General features: G+C 44.2%; 1 protein-coding gene across 4 annotated transcripts in view; it reads right to left on the bottom strand.

Annotated features, from left to right (window-relative positions):
- Positions 1-1254: 1254 nt before the first annotated feature.
- LOC115078800 (zinc finger protein 583-like) overlaps positions 1255-20873 on the bottom strand; it is a 135680-nt gene continuing 116061 nt past the window's right edge. For 2 of the 4 annotated variants that reach the window (XM_029581834.1, XM_029581837.1), the window contains exon 6: positions 1255-2050. In XM_029581834.1, the coding sequence (XP_029437694.1) occupies positions 1296-2050 (755 nt within the window). In that variant the 3' untranslated portion in view covers positions 1255-1295. Of the gene's footprint in view, positions 2051-14649; positions 14924-20873 lie in introns of those variants that run through there. The other 2 variants (XM_029581835.1, XM_029581838.1) reach the window with 2 other exon arrangements.

Genomic DNA, 20873 nt, shown 5'->3' with positions numbered 1-20873 from the left:
GGGGGGGGTTGGGGGGGGGGGGGGGGGTTGGGGGTTCCCAGAGAAAGAAAAGTTTTCTGATCTGGGGAGTGGACCGAAATGGCCCTCCCCAGACCCGAAAACAAAATGGGGAGAAAAAAAAAAGCTATGCACTCCCCTAATTTGCTCCATAAGACGCCCAGACGCAGAGCCGGTTTAGCACAATTTTTTTTTTTTTTTTAAATTTTCCCCCTCTGAATCCTAGGTGCGTCTTATGGTCAGGTGCGTCTTATGGAGCGAAAAATACGGTAGTTTAATTAATAAATATAGATTTTAAAGTGATGGTGAATGATTAGAGGTCCGGTTGGATTTTGGGTGAAATCACAACGTCTGGCTTGATGACAGCGTCACTATAGGCAAAAATTTAAAATTGGAATCAGTTTCCCCCTTTTTTGTTGGTAATTGAAGTCTCCCATTATTACCACACTACCAATTTGGTTAGCTTCCCTAATTTCTCTTAGCATTTCACTGTCAGTCTCACCACCTTGACCAGGTGGACGATAGTAGACTCCTATCACTATAGTCTTCCCCGACACACAAGGGATTTCTACCTATAAAGATTCAATTGTGCATTTAGTCTCGTGCAGGATGTTTATCCTGTTGGACTCTATGCCATCCCAGACATAGCACCACACCGCCTCCAGGGTGCTCCTCTCTGTCATTGCGATATAATTTGTACCCTGGTATAGCACTGTCCCATTGGTTATCCTCTTTCCACCATGTCTCTGAGATGCCAATTAAGTCTATGTTATCATTCACTGCTGTACATTCTAATTCTCCCATCTTACTTCTTAGACTTCTGGCATTAGCATACAAACATTTCAAAGTTTGTTTTTTGTTTGTATTTTCATTCTGCTTTTTAATTGCTAGGGATAAGTTAGAATCTTTTAGCTCAGGTGAGTTTTTAGTTACAGGCCGTTGGAATCTCCCAGAAACATTAAAGTATGATAATTGATCTGATATCAAATTATGAGATTATTTTAGTTAAAGAAAATGATGTATTATAAAGTCTAAGGGAATCCTATTTTTCCTCCAGTAAGGTGTGCCTACCCATGCTCTTAGGAGAATCACTCCTAGTATATACACACACACACTACATAAATGTGGGGGCAATTTTCATTGCCACGCCCAATGGCAAGTTAATCTGTTTTGTTACAGCTAGATATCTTTCGGCAGATTTTCAGTCACAACCTTTCCAGCTACATTTGATACTATTTCAATAATAATTCTGCTACAAATGTTCTACTTAACTGTATTATAACAAAAACAGGTTCCATCTAGAGTTCATATGATGTCACAGTTGTGGGCAGAGGTTTCTCAAGGGGTGTGTCTTTAGAGGATTTTTCTTTCGTATGAGTTCTTTGATGAATTTTAAAACATGATCTATCAAAAAACTGTTTATCACATTTAGTACATATATATGGCCTATTCCCTGTATGGATTCTCTTATGTGTAATAAGATTTGAAGACTGGGTGAAGCATTTCTCACATTCATTGCACTTGTACGGTCTTTCTCCTGTATGTGTCCTCAAATGTTTAACAAGACACGCATTTTCACTGAAGCGTTTCTCACATTCAGTACATTTATATCTTTTCTCGCCTGTGTGTATTCTTTGGTGTCGCCGGAGATGAGACTTGTCACTGAAGCTTTTTTCACACTGCATACATTTGTATGGTTTCTCTCCTGTGTGAATCCTCTGATGTCGGAGGAGCTCAGATTTTGCACTGAAGCTTTTCTCACATGCTGCACATATATTTTGTCCTTTTCTAAGCTGTGTTCTTTGTTGCATAATATAGTTTGGTAATTTACCAAAGCCTTTTACACACTCTATAGATTCTTCCAGACTGTATTTTAATGGATTGATCAGATTCCTTTTTGACTTGTGCTGTCCCTTGTAGGGTTTGCCTTTATCAGGATACTGCAGCACATTCTCCTTGGGGTTTCCTGTTGGTGTCCCATGTAGTTGCATTATGCCTATATAATCTTCAGAAAACATCTCTCTCATATTTTTGTTCATGGGTCCATCTTCTGCTGGATAAAAATGAGAATCCAATTAATATTTATTTTAGATGCTAGAAAAAATGAATTGCATTAACTACAATACAATTTTACTTCAATTGTTTATCTGGGAATTCTTGGTACACAAATTTTACATACAGCATACTTTATCACCCCAGAAGCTTCCGAGATTCTTAAAACACACCCCCAAGCCCAAAACTTCTCTAGACAGGTTCATCTCCATGTGGACTGTTAACACCCAAGACCAAGGCTTTGAATGTTCAATTCTGATTTGTCCCTTCAGTTTTCTGGTCAGGACAAACAATATAAATTATACTTAATACATAAACAGTGATTGAGCATAACAGAAATACCAGAGAAATGTACTCAGGAGTCTGAAGAAGAGGAAGGATGTAGAAAATAAGTAGTGTCAACACATAACATTCAATTAATTTAAGCACAGAATCCCTACTTCTCTCACTAAATGACACAGTACTCAAAGGATTTGACAAAGGACAAAGCTACCTACTAATACTCCTGGACCTATCAGCCGCTTTCGACACAGTAAACCATGCAATTTTACTCGACAGACTAGCTGAAATAGGAGTCATGGACAACACATTAAAATGGTTTTCCTCCTACCTATCACAAAGAAATTTCCAAGTAATGTTCAACAACAATCTCTCGAATAAAGTAAACCTAAACACAGGAGTGCCGCAAGGATCTGCCCTATCAGCTACACTTTTCAACATTTACCTACTTCCTATATGTCACGCACTAGAACGCCTTGGGTTGCCCCACTTTCTATATGCTGACAATATACAAATACTAGTCCCTATACAGAATACGCTGGAAGAAACTTACGAGAAAACAACTATTTCTCAGAAATCAAACAGCATCTAACTGACCTGAAACTCATAATAAACAGATAAAACTGAGTTAATCATCCTCGAAAGAAAAAACACCACCACCCCCATTTTACCACTCAAAACAGAAAACCCAAATATCTTAATCTCTCCTGTCACTCATAAGCAAAATCTAGGAATCACCATAGACAAAGATCTTTCATTCAAAACACACATAAACAAGATTAAGGAAGGATACCACAAACTACTGACGCTCAGACATCACAAACCCTTCCTCACACATGATTTCAGAAGGGTCCTGCAACTACTTATCTTCTCCAGCCTGGACTACTGCAATGCTCTACTCCTTGACCTACCGCTTGCTACCATCCGCCCTCTACAGATCCTACAGAACACAGCCACCAGAATTCTGACTGGATCAAAAAAACATGAGCACATCACGCCAACCCTCTTCTCTTTACACTGGCTCCCAATAAAATACCGTATAAAATACAAAGTACTCACAATCCTGCATAAAATAATCCAAGGACAGCAAAACAACTGGCTAAGCAAATCCATCGTAATCCACGCTCCTAAACGGAACCTACGCTCAACAAACAAAGGCCTCCTCAAAATTCCTCACGCCAGAACCACACAACTGAACTCAACACATGAGGGAGCCATATCCAATCGGCTTAAGAAATCAACCAAATATCAAAATTTTCAAAAAAGACCTCAAAACCTGGTTATTCACCACAGCCTACTCAAATTCACTCAATCAACCAGACCACCAATCAGCCATGCAACCCAACAATAAGAAAAACACTCCATCCCTCTATCAATTAAATAACGCCCACCATGTGAACACTTAAGATAATGTGCAACTGATTACTAATTGAAATCATGTGAACACTTAAAATAATGTGCAACTGACCTCACTTATTACCCCTAGCCTATATGTAACATTTTTTTTTACTAAATATATGTACCAACATGAACATATGTAGTAACTCTCCTGCTATATAAGATTGATAATATGTAATAATAATTTTATATGTAATGAACTAACCTTCAAACCCCAAACTTTCTTTCAGTATGACAGTTTGCTGCAATGATGTTTGTAGCCAATATATTATTTCTCAACTACTGTAAACCGTTCTGATGGCGAAACTGAATGACGGCATACAAAACACATTAAATAAATAAATAAATAAATAAATAAAAAGAATATATATAAATTCAAAAAAGTTTTTTTGAATTTGGTATTTATATTTGTGCAGACAATACTTATGCAGCAAGGGTATTTGGGCTTCTTTGCATACTTTAATATTTATATTTATCTATCTTGTGGAATAAAAAAAGAAAAATGTATTGAAAATGTGTATCAACATTTATTCTAAAAAATCTGTGAAAAACAAAAACAGTCCATATTCCAAAAATACTTGGACAAAAATCCAGACATGAGCCATGTCTAATTCAAAATAGATTCTGCAAGATATACACAAAAAATACTCTTAGAACATTACATAAATAGGAGAAACACTTAATTGTGTTATCTAATTAAGATAAAGTGACCATCATTTTATAAAAGCAAACAGGCAGGATAACCAGCGCTACAGAGGCACTGTTAAGGAGTAGGGCTGAGACAGGAAATCTCTGAGAAAAGCAAGTTTGCTTACCGTACATAACAGGATGAATTAGCCATGACACACAGATGACATCATCCAAGACCCTTCTCTTAGCTCACAGAGATTTTATTCTTTTAAGCATGTGCAGGAATTCTTATGTTGACACTGCCTCATGAGCCCCTCAGTTGATTACAGAAATTACCTTTATCTCAGCAGTAGACTCTCCAGGGTGTGGGCGGGTATTAAGCATGGTTAATTCATTCTGCTGTCTTCGGAGAACCCAGTTTATGGTAAGCAAACTTGCTTTCTCCATCAACAAGGAGGGCAGTATTAACCATGAAACATGGAGAGTCCCAAACTGAAAGATGCAGCAAGCACTTATTGAAAAAGCTATCCAGACCCCACTGTGGAAAGCAGGCTTCTGGGTTACCAGGCTGTGCAAAACTGTTTGGTCAAAGTTACTGTCACTTCTTGCTAGACTGTCCAGGCAGTAATGGGACATGAATGTGTTAACTGTTGAGCAAGTGCAGTTTGGAAAACGTTTCCAATAGGTACAGCTCACAGATGAACCATTGAAGTAACCATGGATCTCTCTTAATGAGGTTTCACAGATTCTAATCTGAAGACCAGCCAGCACATAGCAATGTACGTTACAGTCAGCTAGCCAATTGGACAATATGCACTTGGCAACTCTATTCCCAGTCTGTTAGGATCACAAGAGAGAAAAAACTGAGAAGCCTGACAGTGTGGTTGAATTATCTTTAAATAATAAGGCAAGGCTCTTACAGTCCAAAGAATGTAGGGCCTTCTCCTCATCATGTGTTTGTGATGACTTGATTCAGATGAAAAGGTGAAACCAGTTTTGGCAGAAATTTTGGTTGAGTGTGGAGTAGGTATGGTGAATAATGAACCGATGCTTGAAGCTCACAGACTCTTTTAGCCAACGTAGATCGAGACTAGGAACATTACTTTCTAGATGAGGAACTTTAAGGAAGTCAAATCCAATGGTTTGTAAGGTGGCTGCATAAGTTGTGCCAATATCACATTGAAATCCCATGACACTGGCAGTTTGGCAATCAGAAATCTTGAATGCCAAAAGTCTTTCATGAATTTTGACACTAAAAGATGTATGGATATTGATTTGCCATCCACTTGCACATGGTGAGCTGCAATAGCAGTGAGATGCACTTTGACCAATGATATACTGAGTCCCAAGGAGTAGAGGGAGAACAATACTGAAGCAATTTTTTTGGCTTGTAGGCAAATGAGTCCAGGGAGCTTGCTTGACACCAAGATGAAAATCTTTTCCATTTAAATTTGTAAGCTCTTCTTGGTAGAGATAATATCCTCAACTTCCATGGATGATGACAGCGATACAATCAGTGAGCTCTCAAAATGTACATCATCAAGTTAAGAGAGGAAATGTTTAGATGATATACATGATCCTCCTCCTGACTTAAAAAAAAAAAATCAGATTGGATCCCAGAGGGTTTGGAGAGCTGGACGAGGTAGGAGGACTACACTTGTCAGGGCCATGCTGAAACAATAAGGATCAAGCACACCCAATCCTTGAGAGCTCTCTGTACTGATCTAGTTATCAACAAGCTAGGAGACCCTTTGCCAAGAATCTCATAATTTGGGAGACGGTTTACAACCACAGAGCCTTTCTACAAGCATTCTGCCTCCCCACGATCACCAACACATTGGAGGATCACTTCAGCAGAGTATTTTGTTCCCTTGAGTAGTTTCTGGATAAAGAAGTGGCAGACAGGTTGCTTGATCTCTGGGGTTGCACATCAATCAATTTGTTCACATCAGAAGACATCAGGAAGGTAGGAAGATTCCTCTCTAATCTTCAAAGCAAATTCAGGTTCACTCCAGATGCTTTTCTGCTTGTAGAGACCCCCTTAAAAGATCAGGGACAGACATTTAGTCTTCTTCTATCTTAAAACAGCCCAAAAGAGAATCCTGGTTCCAGAGTGTTTCCCTGAGCAGAAATAGTCAATGCTCTAGCCAGATGGGAATATGCAGGTACACCACAGACAAATCCAGAGACATCAGAAACTCTCCCAACTGTACTGCCATTATCATTGAGTACAAGGTTTCCATGCAAAAATGAGTCACACACAAATGACTGTTGACCACCTTGAGATCTCGGATGGAGGGAAAAGAACCCCCCTTCTTGTGCACAACAAAATAAATGGAATAGCAGCCTGTATTTTCTTGAGACATGGGCACTAAAAAATACAATCGACTGCCTGTCTCTTCTGTGGAGAGTTGCAGGGAGACACCATGAATATGTCCTGAAACTCCTGCGCATAACCATCTCGTATCACCTCTAGAACCCACTGGTCTGACGTGATTTTGGACCACTTCTGATAAAAGAAAGAGGTGATACCCTATCTCCTATTTCTGGGAGTGGGTTGGCAAACATTCATTGGGAGGCTTGGGGAGCTCCTCTATCCGAGTTTGCGCCCTATCTGGGCTGCCTGGGACTAAAGAACTGAGACCTACCCAAAGGATGAGTCTTCTGAAAAGCCGCTCCTCTAGTATGACCTCTCATGCTGAAGGCGTCTTGTTTCTTATCCTCTGGCAACCAAGGAACCTGGGACTCACCCCCACTAATTGGCTATTTTCTCCAGCTCGCTCCCACAATAAGAGCGAGCCTTTAAAGGGCAGCTTTGTAAGGTTAGATTTGGAGGTTGCATTGGCTGACCAAATTTCTCAGCCATAAATGTCAGCTGGTTGCTAGTACCGAAGCCAACACCTCTGGCTGAAGTGCGGACCAAATCACAGCCTGCCTTTGCCAAAAAAGCAGCTGCTGGTTCACACCAGATTCATCGACCTCCTGAGAGAGAAGCAAACAAGAGTGAGCCACCAGGGAACAAGAAGCTACCTGCAAATTCTTTGCGTCAAAGGCTTGCTTAATGATGACCTCAATTCCCCTATCCTGAGTATCCTTCAAGGCCGCTCCCCCTTCTATGAGAACAGTTGTCCACTTGGTAACTGCACACACAAGCGCATTTATTTATTTTGAACTTTTTTATACCGACATTCATGTAAAAATACATATCACATCGGTTTACAGTGAAACAACTTAATTGGAAAAACATTACATAGAACAGGGGTTACATCGAACTGGGACCCAGGATGTTAAATACAAACTGCTAACATATAATATAAATAACGTACAAGAGTGAAACGGAACCGAAATGACCACCACCTTCTCTGAGGTACTCAAGAGTTACTTCTATGGCAGGAGGAGGGTAAGGATCTGGTATGCGAGGGGGTAGAGATTGCTTATGGTAGATTAGCAAGAAGATTACCTCAGGTGGGGAAGCTAATAGTAAGTTAACAAGAGGATTACAACAGGAGCCTAAGAGATTGCTAGTTCTCTAATAAGTTGAAAAGCTTTCGCTAGGGATGGGAGATCAGGGCCACGAGAAGAGGAAGTTTGGGTTGAAGATTACACCAATCGGTGATAAAATATTTGATAAATGTGAGCTAGTGAGTGGCAAAGCCTGCCAGCAGGAGAGAGGCCCTATCAGGGAAAGTACAATTGCTCTCACGCAACTGGGTCCAGGGAGTACAGTCCTCCCAAGATTCACCCCCCTTTAAAATTAGCTTCCGGGGCATCCCACTCAAGATCAATTGATACTTGAATGGCCTTCATAATAGGAAAGAAATATGAGGCTTTATGTCAAGGAATCAAAACGGGATCTTTCTTTGGCTCAGACATGGATTCAGCCCCAGCTATTCCCAGCATCTTGAATGTCTGGGAAATCAGAGCCGGTAACTCATAAGAACATAAAAAATTGCCAAGCTGGGTCAAACCAAGGGTCCATCAAGCCCAGCATCCTGTTTCCAACAGAGGCCAAACCAGGCCACAAGAACCTGGCAAGTACCCAAACACTAAGAAGATCCCATGCTACTGATGCAATTAATAGTAGTGGCTATTCCCTAAGTAAACTTGATTAATAGCCGTTAATAGACTTCTCCTCCAAGAACTTATCCAAACCTTTTTTGAACCCAGCTACACTAACTGCACTAACCACATCCTCTGCCAACAAATTCCAGAGCTTTATTATGCGTTGAGCGAAAAATAATTTTCTCTGATTAGTCTTAAATGTGCTACTTGCTAACTTCATGGAATGCCCCTAGTCCTTCTATTACCCGAAAGTGTAAATAACCGATTCACATCTACTCGATCAAGATTTCTCATTATTTTAAAGACCTCTATCATATACCCCTCAGCCATCTCTTCTCCAAGCTGAACAGCCCTAACATCTTCAGCCTTTCCTCATAGGGGAGCTGTTCCATCCCTTTTATCATTTTGGTTGCCCTTCTCTGTACCTTCTCCATCGACCTATATTTTTTTTGAGATGCGGCGACCAGAATTGTACACGGTATTCAAGGTGTGGTCTCACCATGGCACGATACAGAGGCATTATGACATTTTAGGTTTTGTTAACCATTCTGTTCTTAATAACATTGGTTGCTTTTTTGACTGCTGCAGCACACTGAAACAGTGATTTCAAAGTATTATCCACTATGATGCCTAGATCTTTTTCCTGGGTGGTAGCTCCTAATATGGAACCTAGCATCATGTAACTGCAGCAAGGGTTATTTTCCCCTATATGCAAAACCTTGCTCTTGTCCACATTAAATTTCATCTGCCATTTGAATGCCCAATCTTCCAGTCTCGCAAGGTCCTCCTGCAATGTATCACAATCCGCTTGTGATTTAATTATTCATCTCTATGAAAGAACTGCAACATAGCAATATAGGCTCCAATCCTGGAGGAATTTCCCCATCCTCCAGGAAGTAAGGATCAGCTTCATCATCCATGACATCTGGATCCCTACTGAGAAGACCGGCAGCTGATCTAGGCGTACCCCGACGCTTACCTGCAGCACCACACATGCGGGATTTCACCGCCTGCGACCCTGACCTGTTAAAATTGACTGAGGCATAGGACTGCACCTGAAGAAAAAAAAAAAAAGACTGCAGTTCTTGAAAAAATTTATACCCTGGAAAAGGCAGAGGGATCCATGCTAAAACCAGGGGGCACCTGTCCTGTGCCCACTGAACTACCTTCCCCCACTGACGAACCAGTGAGGGGAGCTCCAAAGTCAGGCGACCCTTCTGGCAGCTCTTTTCGCAGTCCCGCATCAGGCTGGGAAGAACCAGGCTTAGTAAAAATCAGACGAAGGCAATTCATAAGAACATAAAAACATAAGAAATTGCCATGCTGGGTCAGACCAAGGGTCCATCAAGCCCAGCATCCTGTTTCCAACAGAGGCCAAAAGCAGGCTACAAGAACCTGGCAATTACCCAAACACTAAGAAGATCCCATGCTACTGATGCAATTAATAGCATTAATGGACTTCTCCTCCAAGAACTTATCCAAACCTTTTTTGAACCCAGCTACACTAACTGCACTAACCACATCCTCTGGCAACAAATTCCAGAGCTTTATTGTGCATTGAGTGAAAAAGAATTTTCTCCGATTAGTCTTAAATGTGCTACTTGCTAACTTCATGGAATGCCCCCTAGTCCTTCTATTATTCGAAAGTGAAAATAACCGAGTCACATCTACTCGTTCAAGACCTCTCATGATCTTAAAGACCTCTATCATATCCCCCCTCAGCCGTCTCTTCTCCAAGCTGAACAGCCCTAACCTCTTCAGCCTTTCCTCATAGGGAAGCTGTTCCATCCCCTTTGGTTGCCCTTCTCTGTACCTTCTCCATCGCAACTATATCTTTTTGAGATGCGGTGACCAGAATTGTACACAGTATTCAAGGTGTAGTCTCACCATGGAGCGATATAGAGGCATTATGACATTTTCCGTTCTATTAACCAATCCCTTCCTAATAATTCCTAACATTCTGTTTGCTTTTTTGACTGCTGCAGCACACTGAGCTGACGATTTTAAAGTATTATCCACTATGATGCCTAGATCTTTTTCCTGGGTGGTAGCTCCTAATATGGAACCTAACATCGTGTAACTACAGCAACGGTTATTTTTCCCTATATGCAACACCTTGCACTTGTCCACATTAAATTTCATCTGCCATTTGGATGCCCAATCTTCAAGTCTTGCAAGGTCCTCCTGCAATGTATCACAGTCTGCTTGTGATTTAACTACTCTGAATAATTTTGTATCATCTGCAATTCCCCCTGAGCTTCCAAGCAACGCTGACACAAGTTAGAGGGAACACCAGGCTGAAATGCCCGAATATGACAAGCAGCATAGAAGGTAAGGTGCTTAGGTTTCTTTGCCACAGGAGCCATCAGTATGCTGAAATAAGCGTCTGAGAAGTGGGTGTACAGCTGTACTTGCGCTGCAAAAAACTAGCAGTCAAAAAAGCAAATAGAATGTTGGGAATTATTAGGAAGGGAATGGTTAATAGAACGGAAAATGTCATAATGCCTCTGTATCGCTCCATGGTGAGACTGCACCTTGAATACTGTGTACAATTCTGGTCGCCGCATCTCAAAAAAGATATAGTTGCGATGGAGAAGTTACAGAGAAGGGCGACCAAAATGATAAAGGGGATGGAACAGCTCCCCTATGAGGAAAGGCTGAAGAGGTTAGGGCTGTTCAGCTTGGAGAAGAGACGGCTGAGGGGGGATATGATAGAGGTCTTTAAGATCATGAGAGGTCTTGAACGAGTAGATGTGACTCGGTTATTTACACTTTCGAATAATAGAAGGACTAGGGGGCATTCCATGAAGTTAGCAAGTAACACATTTAAGACTAATCGGAGAAAATTCTTTTTCACTCAATGCACAATAAAGCTCTGGAATTTGTTGCCAGAGGAGGTGGTTAGTGCAGTTAGTGTAGCTGGGTTCAAAAAAGGATTGGATAAGTTCTTGGAGGAGAAGTCCATTAACGGCTATTAATCGAGTTTACTTAGGGAATAGCCACTGCTATTAATTGCATCAGTAGCATGTGTTCTTCTTAGTGTTTGGGTAATTGCCAGGTTCTTGTGGCCTGGTTTTTGGCCTCTGTTGGAAACAGGATGTTGGGCATTGATGGACCCTTGGTCTGACCCAGCATGGTAATTTCTTATGTTCTTATGTTCTAGGTGCCCAAAATTTAGGAGCTCACTGTGCCTCTATGGGCATCCAGAAATTGGGCTCCCACATGCCGCTCAAATTGTGTGCATAGGTAAGCACGTGCGAATGAATGCACCGATAGATGCCCCTAATCAACCTGATGTCCAACTAGGGGCACAAATTAGACATACACCTGGATACACAGCTGGACGCACTCGCACGAACCAATGGAAAAAGTATGCAAAACGCCGCCGCAGCCTACCACGTGGCAAACGAGAAAAGCCTAAGAACAGGGCCTAGCCAAAAGGATGCTTAACCGACCAGGCTGCCCACATCCCCCAAAGTCCTGCGGAGGCGGGAACTAACGTCTGATCGGTGCACCCAGCATGGAAACCAGAGAAGAGAGGAATCTCTACAAAAACTCCCCTTTTATATATATATTTTTCACTCTTTACCTGAGCTCAGCCCATCCTGGCTGACTACAGCATCAGTCTCCAGCTGCAGGGGGAGGGCATATACCTTCACAACCACGCTCAGCTTCCTGCACCTGCTGCCTTTAAGCTTTTTTTTTTTTTTTTTTACATCTATGTCCACACCGGCTGAAAACCAGCTACTAGACCAAAGCTCTTATCTGAGGGACGGATCAAAGGATATCACCTCAGGAATTCGCGACTGAGGGAGGGACCATAAGTTATCACCACAGGAGAGCGAGGCGAATTAAATTTCCTTCTTTTCTCCATCTAAAACTTAAAGCAGTCCAGAGTAGGGAGATGCATATCCACTATCTGTTAGGAACCCTGGCCGCGCAGGTCTGCAACCGGGTCCTCCTCACCCACACCAGCCGGAGGCCCGGCTCAGCTGCTACTCCCGGCCACAGACTCTGCCCATGGCCTGCTCTTTCGGCACCCCAAACACAGCCAACTCCTGCTTCTTGTGGTTGTCCCCCTAGGCGTGTGCGCGTTGAGTCACAGGATTTAAAGGGCCAGCAGTGGGAAAGTTCCCCGCGGCCCAGGCTGATTATGTCTGGCTAGCTGGGTATTTAAACCCTGGCTTTCTGCTCCCAAATCGCCTCAGCAATGGGTCCTGCTCTCCTAAAAAGTGTGAGTTGTCTGTGTTCCTTATTCCTGTGTTCCTGACTCTGCCTTGCTTTGTTCCTGATCCCCCAGCTCCAGCGTACCTGTTCCTTGTCTCCTTTCCTGCCTTGCTCCTCATCTCCTGGATTGCTTTCTCGGTTCTGACTCCTTGCCTGGTACTTCACACTGCTTGTTCGCCGCCGGCCTCTAACACCTGGACTCCTCTGACGCCACCTCTCTTCACCTACTGCTGGCCCCAGTACCCAAGGACTCAACCTGTAGGGAACGAGGGCTGGTATAGGTGAAACTCCTGTTGGGTCTTTGCCCTCAGTACCGCCACACTGATGACGAGGACTTCCAGAGCCGCCCCCTGGAGATAGCAACAACCTTGTCTCGGCTCAAGGGTCCACTTTCCTAACACTCTCTGCTGGAGATGGAGAATACTGGCAGGCTGATGTCACTTCAGGGGTATATATACCGTGATGTCAGCTTTGTTCTGTCTCCATCTGCTGGTAGAGGTGCATAACCCACTTGTTCTGGATTCACCTGTCTGAACGCTAAGAAATTGGATTCAGAAATTGGATTCAGTACTCCAGACTTTTATGGTCTGGGGTACTGATGTGCAGACATAAGGGAAAAAGCATAGGACTGCTTCTAAGGAATGCCTGAATTTTCAAGGTGGCTCATCACCCATTAAAAAATGTTGCTAGCAGTACATTTTTATGAGTTATCTTGAGGTTTGGAGATAACTGCATGGAACAGCTATTCTTAAGAGAAACATTGGGATAGCCTGCATGACATGGCAGATACTACCATAAGAAACTTGCTGGGCAAACTGGATGGCCCATTTGGTCCCTTTCTGCTGTCATTATCATGTAACTATGTTAAAAGGATGGGAACCTCAGGAGGAGACTCTCACTTAAGAGACTTCCTCAGGCTCAACCAGGCCCCTCAGAGATCCTGGGATCTGGACACCAGCTCAACCTGCCAACAGGAACCAGGGAGCCTGGCGAAAAACCCGCTCAACTAGGGAAATAGTCAAAGAACTGCTGCCCTAATAGTGAATCCTGTGCAAGTAAGGTGGAAGAGCAAAAACTGTTGCCCTACAAACATGCTCTACCAAAATGAGGCCGTAGGCCAAAGACTAGGATCTTGCTGCTGGAAACAGAGAATACTGGCTTTTGCCTGCACTGCATTTCCTAAATTCTAGTCATGAATTTCCTGCAAATAGCATATATATATATATACCCCCCTACTCCCTTAAACAATGATTGTCTACTCTATCATCTCCCTCAGCCCCTCAATCACTTATTACAATATTCCTTAATTTTCCTTAGCTCCCATTAATCAGTAATTTTGATAACTTTATGCAACATTATTTATCTGTATACTTATGCAACATGAACGATACTTGTTTTGTTATGTCTTCCCTTAGCCCCCCCCCTTCCCCCCATTAACTACTTTGCTTTATTGTTTAATACTGTTCTAAAACTGTTCATTGTAAAGCTCTGTTAGCTGCATTACTAGTTCTGTGGAAACCGATGCAATGTTCTGAACGAATGTCGGTATATAAAAATATTAAATAAATAAAATGATTTCACAGATAAAGGTATATCATAAGAACATGGTACAAAGGGTCAGACCAAGGGTCCATGAAGCCCAGCATCCTGACTCCAATCCAGGCCATAAGAACCTGGCAAGTACCCAAAAACGAAGTCTATCCCATGCTACTGATGCTAGTAATAGCAGTGGCTATTTTCTAAGTCAACTTAATTAATAGCGGGTAATGGACTTCTCCTCCTAGAACTTATCCAATCCTTTTTTAGTATAAATGCTTTTTATTAGTTTCAGGAAAACAAATACAACACCCTGGTGGGTAGGAACTCTGCAATCCCCACCAGGGAAATTTTAAACATGGTAAGCAAGCAATTCCTTACTTTCGCCTCCCCTGCCCATCTTCCCTCCCCGATCCACCTCCCCTCCGAGAAATGCATAACAAATAAGGCAACAATTAAGTATCCGAATTCGATAAGGCTGGTATCACAGCCAATCTGACACAGAGAAGGTGAAGAAAGTCAGATATCATTGTCAATCAAGCTTCGCGCTTTGTGTGGCAAGGCTTGCAAATATGGCTCCCAGACCTTTAGAAAGGTACGTTTTTGGGTCGGGGGTCAGTGGCGAAGTGAGAGATTCCATATGTAACAAGCGATGAAAGTAATTTCTCCACTGCCAAAAAGCCGGGGGAGTCTTCTCCTTCCATTGTAGTAAAATCAGCTTTTTCCCCACATAGCACGCTTTCTGAAAAGGTAAACGATTGTAGGTAGTCCGAACTTCTTTAAGCGGAAGAAAGTCAAATAACATAGCGCGAGGAGAAAATGGGATAGATATAGTTAAATCATTTAAGTACTGTAACACCCGCAACCAAAAGGATCGAATATATTTACAGTCCCAAAATAAATGTGACAAGGACCCCTCTTGTACATGACATTTCCCACACATTAAAGAGGACGTTAGCTTAGAGCGACAGGCTGCCACGGTAGAAACATAAGCTCGCCACAAAAATTTATATTGCATTTCGCGATAGTAGCTGTTAGGTGTCACAGCAATCAATGAGTGAAACCCCGCTTGGAACATATCACTAGTTAATTGACATTGACGCTCCTTCTCCCAACGGCCCTGTAACAACTGACCGAGGTCTTGCCCCCTTCTTGCATGCAACTTCTTAGAATAACTAGAAAGGGAGGGAGGACGAGTGTGACCCAAAGACAAGAACGTTTCTATCTTATGAAATACGGCAGCCTGTACGCTCTCAGTAGGCAGAGACTTAACATAATATTGGAGTTGTAAATATGAAAACATGTGTGCTGGGCAAACTATAGATATCCCGTAATTCTGGCCACCGGAGTAGGGCACCCCACAGATCTAGTACATGAACCAATTGAGAGATCCCCCTCAGAGCCCATTGTTGAAACCCCTGTGACAGAGCTGGGCAAAAATTCAGGGTTCCCCTGCAAGGGTGGCAGGTAGGCACAGAGCCGCGGAATGTCCAAAAACCGGGTAAGGAACAACCAGGCTTGTCGGATAGGGGCCAGAAGCAAACCACAATCTCCGGAGACCGACAGCTGTCGTTGACCAACCTGTAGAACATAATTTAAGTTAAGCGGTGCTACGAGAGTTTGCTCCACCGCTAAACTCACCCAAACAGAGCTCCCCAGGACCCAGTCCCGCACTAGTCTGAGATTGCTGGCCACATTATACACGCCAAGATCGGGAACTCCCATGCCACCACCGCCCTATCTAACTTTGAGAAACTTAAGCGGTATCTTTGCCCGTTTCCCCCCCCCCCCACAGAAAGCGCCGCATAGACCACTCCACTCTATAGAGATCTTTACGTCGTAAAACTAGGGATATGTTTTGGAAAAGATAGACCCATTTAGGTAGTGTAGTCATTTTAAATAAGTTTATCCGTCCACTTAACGACAAAGGTAATGGCGTCCAAAGCTGTAATGTGTCCTTTGTGTAGGTGAGCAAGCATGTTACATTCATTTGATATAACTGGGAGAGTTGTGATGGCAAAATTATCCCCAAATATTTAATGCTATATGAGGCCCACAATAAGGGAAAAGAATCACCCCAGCCTGTTCTCACTATCACTGGGAACGCCAAGGCCTCCGATTTATCCGGGTTGAGTTTAAATCCCGAAAAGGAGCCAAAGTCTTCAAAAAGGCGGAGTAGTGGGGGGAGCGATGTTGTGGGATCTGTCAGGAATACCATAATGTCATCCGCAAATGCAGCATATTTGAAGGTTTCCCTTTGAAACCTGACGTCCTTTAGCCATACAGAGCCACTCGGTGGCTCTGTATGGCTAACAAAAGAGGTTCTAATTGAGTAGAAACAGTAGCGGGGAAAGGGGACACCCTTGTCTAGTACCCTGCCGATAAGAAATTCCTCAGAGGCCATACCATTGTCTATGATTTTAGCTACGGGGCGCGTGTAGAGAAGATGGATGGCATCTAAAAAATAACCTTCAAACCCCATAAGTTCTAGTATCTGAGATAGATACGCCCAATCTACCCTATCGAAAGCCTTTTCTGCATCAAAGCTAACCGCCAGATAGGGCGTATCTGTCCAGTGGCACAAAGCCATGCTACCAACAGTTTCCGGATGTTAGTAAGGGCATATTGGCGGCGTATAAACCTGACCTGACCAGGCTGTATCAAAGTGGAAAGTAACGGGGCCAACCGATCTGCAAGTATTTTAGCTAATATTTTTTGGTCTTGATTCAACAGAGAGATAGGCCTGTATGATGCGGCCTCCAGGGGGTCTTTCCCAGGCTTTGGGATAAGGGTAACATGGGCCAGATTGGTATGTGGAGGGTAAGAACCTTTTGCAATAAGGGGCGGATTTTCAGAGCCCTGCTCGCGTAAATCCGCCCAAAACCGGGCGGATTTACGCGAGCAGGGCCCTGCGCGCCGGGAAGCCTATTTTACATAGGCCTCCCGGCGCGCGCAGAGCCCCGGGACTCGCGTAAGTCCCGGGGTTCTCGGAGGGGGGCGTGTCGGGGGCGGGCCCGGTCGTCGCGGCGTTTCGGAGGCGTGTCGGCAGCGTTTTGGGGGCGGGTACGGGGGCGTGGCTACGGCCCGGGGCGGTCCGGGGGCGTGGCCGCGCCCTCCGTACCCGCCCCCAGGTCGCGGCCCGGCGCGCAGCAGGCCCGCTGGCGCGCGGGGATTTACGTCTCCCTCCGGGAGGCGTAAATCCCCCGACAAAGGTAAGGGGGGGGTGTAGACAGGGCCGGGTGGGTGGGTTAGGTAGGGGGAAGGGAGGGTAAGGTGAGGGGAGGGCAAAGGAAAGTTCCCTCCGAGGCCGCTCCGATTTCGGAGCGGCCTTGGAGGGAACGGGGGGAGGCAGCGCGGCTCGGCGCGCGCAGGCTATACAAAATCGATAGCCTTGCGCGCGCCGATCCAGGATTTTAGTGGATACGCGCGGCTCCGCGCGTATCTACTAAAATCCAGCGTACTTTGCTTGAGTCTGATGCGCAAGCAAAAGTAGGCTGATCGCGCTTCTTTTAAAATCTACCCCTAAGGGTATTGAAAGTCTTTGTCAATGGGGCAGCGACTGAATCAATGAGAGCTCTATAAAATTCAGCGGTGTAGCCATCCGGGCCTGGGGCTTTAAAGCGCTTTGTTGCACGTATGGTTTGGCGCACCTCATCTTCAGTGATAGGTGGATTTAAACCTAAGATCTGTTCTCTAGTTAGGCAGGGCAGCTTGAGAGGGGATAGGAAAGTGTCACAACATTCAGAATCCCACTGGCCAGCTTTATAAAGATTAGTATAGAAATTTTGAAACGTTTTTAGAATTTCGGCCGTGTCAGAAGTGATTTGACCTACCCCATTCCTCACTGCCGGTATGCACCTAGAGCCCATATGAGACTTTACCAGATTAGCCATAAGCCTACCCGGCTTATTGCCATATTGAAACAACTTGTGTTGATAATAGAGAATACTCTTTTTGGCTCGCTGGTGAAGTAGCGTGTTAAGGGTGTTCTGGATGGTTCAGAAGGTATCTCTGTTAGACTAAGAATTAACTCTAGCAAGGGCAGTCTGTGCTCGTTGGAGCTGGGAACTCAAGGTTAAAATTTGCTTGTCTTGCATTTTCCAGTGCCTGGCCACATAGGAGATGACGTCCCCCCTGAGAACCACCTTGGCTGTGTACCAAAACAACTCCGGATCAGCACTATGCTCTTGATTGAAATTTGCGTAATCCACCCAACGGTCCCGAAGATAGTCAAGGAACAGACGGTCTTCGGACAGGAAGTACGGGAACCGCCAAGAAAACATAGGGGGCCGTGACAGCAAGCCCGAAATGGTTATCCCCATTGGGGCATGATCCGAAATAATAAGCTCAGCAATGTGGGCATCTTGTATTGCTGAGAAGTGGTGGCGACTAACTAAAAAGTAGTCTAACCGTGTTTGCGTATTATGTGCACAAGAAATATGGGTATATTCCCTTTCTGTGGAGTTGAGCATGCGCCACACATCCACTAAGTGCAAAGTTCTTTCTAGTAGAAGAACCCCATTGTCCAACGGGGGCCGTCCCCCTCCAGGCTGGTCCTTATCTAAGAGTGGGTCCCGTAGCATATTAAAATCGCCCCCTAGAATAATAATCTGATCTGTGTAACTTGCCAGCAGCTGGTGTATTTTGCGGAAAAAATGCAACCCCGGATTATTTGGAGCACATATGTTACAGAAGATATATGTCTGCTACCTAATATCTGTGATGAGAATAAGGTAATGTCCCTCTGGATCCCTAATTGTTTGCTTAACTGTGATAGGCGCATGCTTACCAATAAGGATCGCCACTCCAGCAGACTTAGACGTTGCCGAGGCGTAATGAGCCTCTCCCACCCAAGTTCTACATAATTTCTCATGCTCTCTGTCAGTGAGATGCATTTCCTCTAGAAACGCAACATCTGTATGTTTCCTCTTTAGAGTAGTCAGTATTTTAGATCTTTTAATCGAGGAGTTTATACCACATACGTTCCAGGAGTACAGTTTCAGGCCAGTGTTAACCATCCACTGGAAGTAACCACCTTCTTCTAAAAGAGATGAGCTAGAGCATAACTGTTTAGCCCTTGAAAGTAGAAGCAATATCGAAAGTTCAGATTACAGCTCGGAAAACAGTTCCTCTCCCTATTCCCCAATCCCCCTCCCATGAAAAATCCCATTCCCCCCCTACTCCCAACCCCCCCCCAAATTCCTTCCCCAATACAGACAACTGTAGTAACCATAAGGAAGAGCACTAATACCAACCGTTCCCCCTCCCTACCCCCTCTCCCCCCGTCTCCCTCTCGAAACATTCAATTCCCACCAGACATGAAATAATTATGAGATGAAGTAGGTGTGCAAACAATCGCACAAATGAACACACAATCAATCAAGTTCCTCCTCAGCAAGTCTGTTCCAGTCCATCGCACTCCAATGCATAAGGTTGCAGTCTGCTCAGCTAGTCTAAGTGTCATAAAGCCCACAAAATGAGAAGACTGCCCCGCAGCGCTATATCTGTCAGGGTCCAGGCAATGTCTTTGGTCCAGCAGTAAGATCAGAAAGTATTCCATAAAGTGGGTAGAAAGCATATCCAAGCTAGGCAAGAGGAATTACTTCTTCAGTGATAGCCCCCATTTGTGAGCATGTACTGCTATTAGTCAATGCCACTCAAGAATTGGCTATTGACTTGTACCGTTCCAGGGGCCAGAGAACTACCCATGAGTCCAGAATTCCCCAGAAAGTTGAGTCGGCTATCAGCAAAGTCAGGAAACCAGAGAAAGTATATCCTAGGATCACCCCTGCATAGCATTCACATACAAATTGCAGGCTGGGACTAACGGGCTCTAAGTTCCTTGGCGATGTCATCTTTCAGGAAATCAGTGCTGTACCATCATCCTGCCAGAGCTCTTTTCTTCTTGTTGTTGTAGAAAGTGCTGTGCAGCTTCCACCGTGGTCTGTTGTCACCCATAGTCTTGCTGGGTACATCAGGGCGGGTTGGAGGCCCAGTGTATAAAGTTTGGAGCAAATGGGTGCATAAGCCCGACGTTTAGCGGAGAGATCTGAGGAATAGTCCTGGAATACTAAGACTTTCTTATTTTCATGGGAGAGAGATTTGCCCGACCGCAAAACATGCAAAATCTCACTTTTATGGGAGAAGTTGAGAATCTTGGCTATCACCACCCGTGGATGACCTCCATCTTCCCGCCAAGGCCCCAGACAGTGCGCTCTCTCTACCCTCAGGGGGCCCCAGGTCATGGGGAGTTGCAATTCCTGAGTCAACCATGTTTCAAGAAAAGATGCCAGGCCCTGATCTGAAATGGACTCTGGTAAGCCTATAAAACAAAGATTAGACCTCCGGGACCTGTTTTCTAGGTCCTCAAGGCGGTCTTGCTGCTTTGCTATCTGCTTCTTCAGGCCTTCCAATGTTTCCTCATGCTCCCAGTGGCCATCTTGCTGATCCGAAACACGCTGTTCCAGAGCTGAGAGTCGCGGTTCAAAACCTGCGATTTTCGTGGTTAATTCCGAGATTTGTGCTGAAATGTTCTGTAGATCGGGGCGCAAAGCTTCCTGCACGGCAGCTGTAATGTCCGCGAAAGCAATGTTCGCTGGCGATTCAGCAATGTCTGTCTCCTCCTCCCCCATCGCAGCAGTGGACGGCTGGGCCTTCTCCCTCTCCCTTTCTTGTTTTGCACCACGAGCAGC

Source organism: Rhinatrema bivittatum, chromosome 16, assembly GCF_901001135.1.
Source record: "Rhinatrema bivittatum chromosome 16, aRhiBiv1.1, whole genome shotgun sequence".
NCBI classification, from domain to species: Eukaryota; Metazoa; Chordata; class Amphibia; order Gymnophiona; family Rhinatrematidae; genus Rhinatrema; species Rhinatrema bivittatum.
Note: the sequence above shows the minus strand (reverse complement) of the source record. Positions and strands in the feature narration are given on the sequence as shown.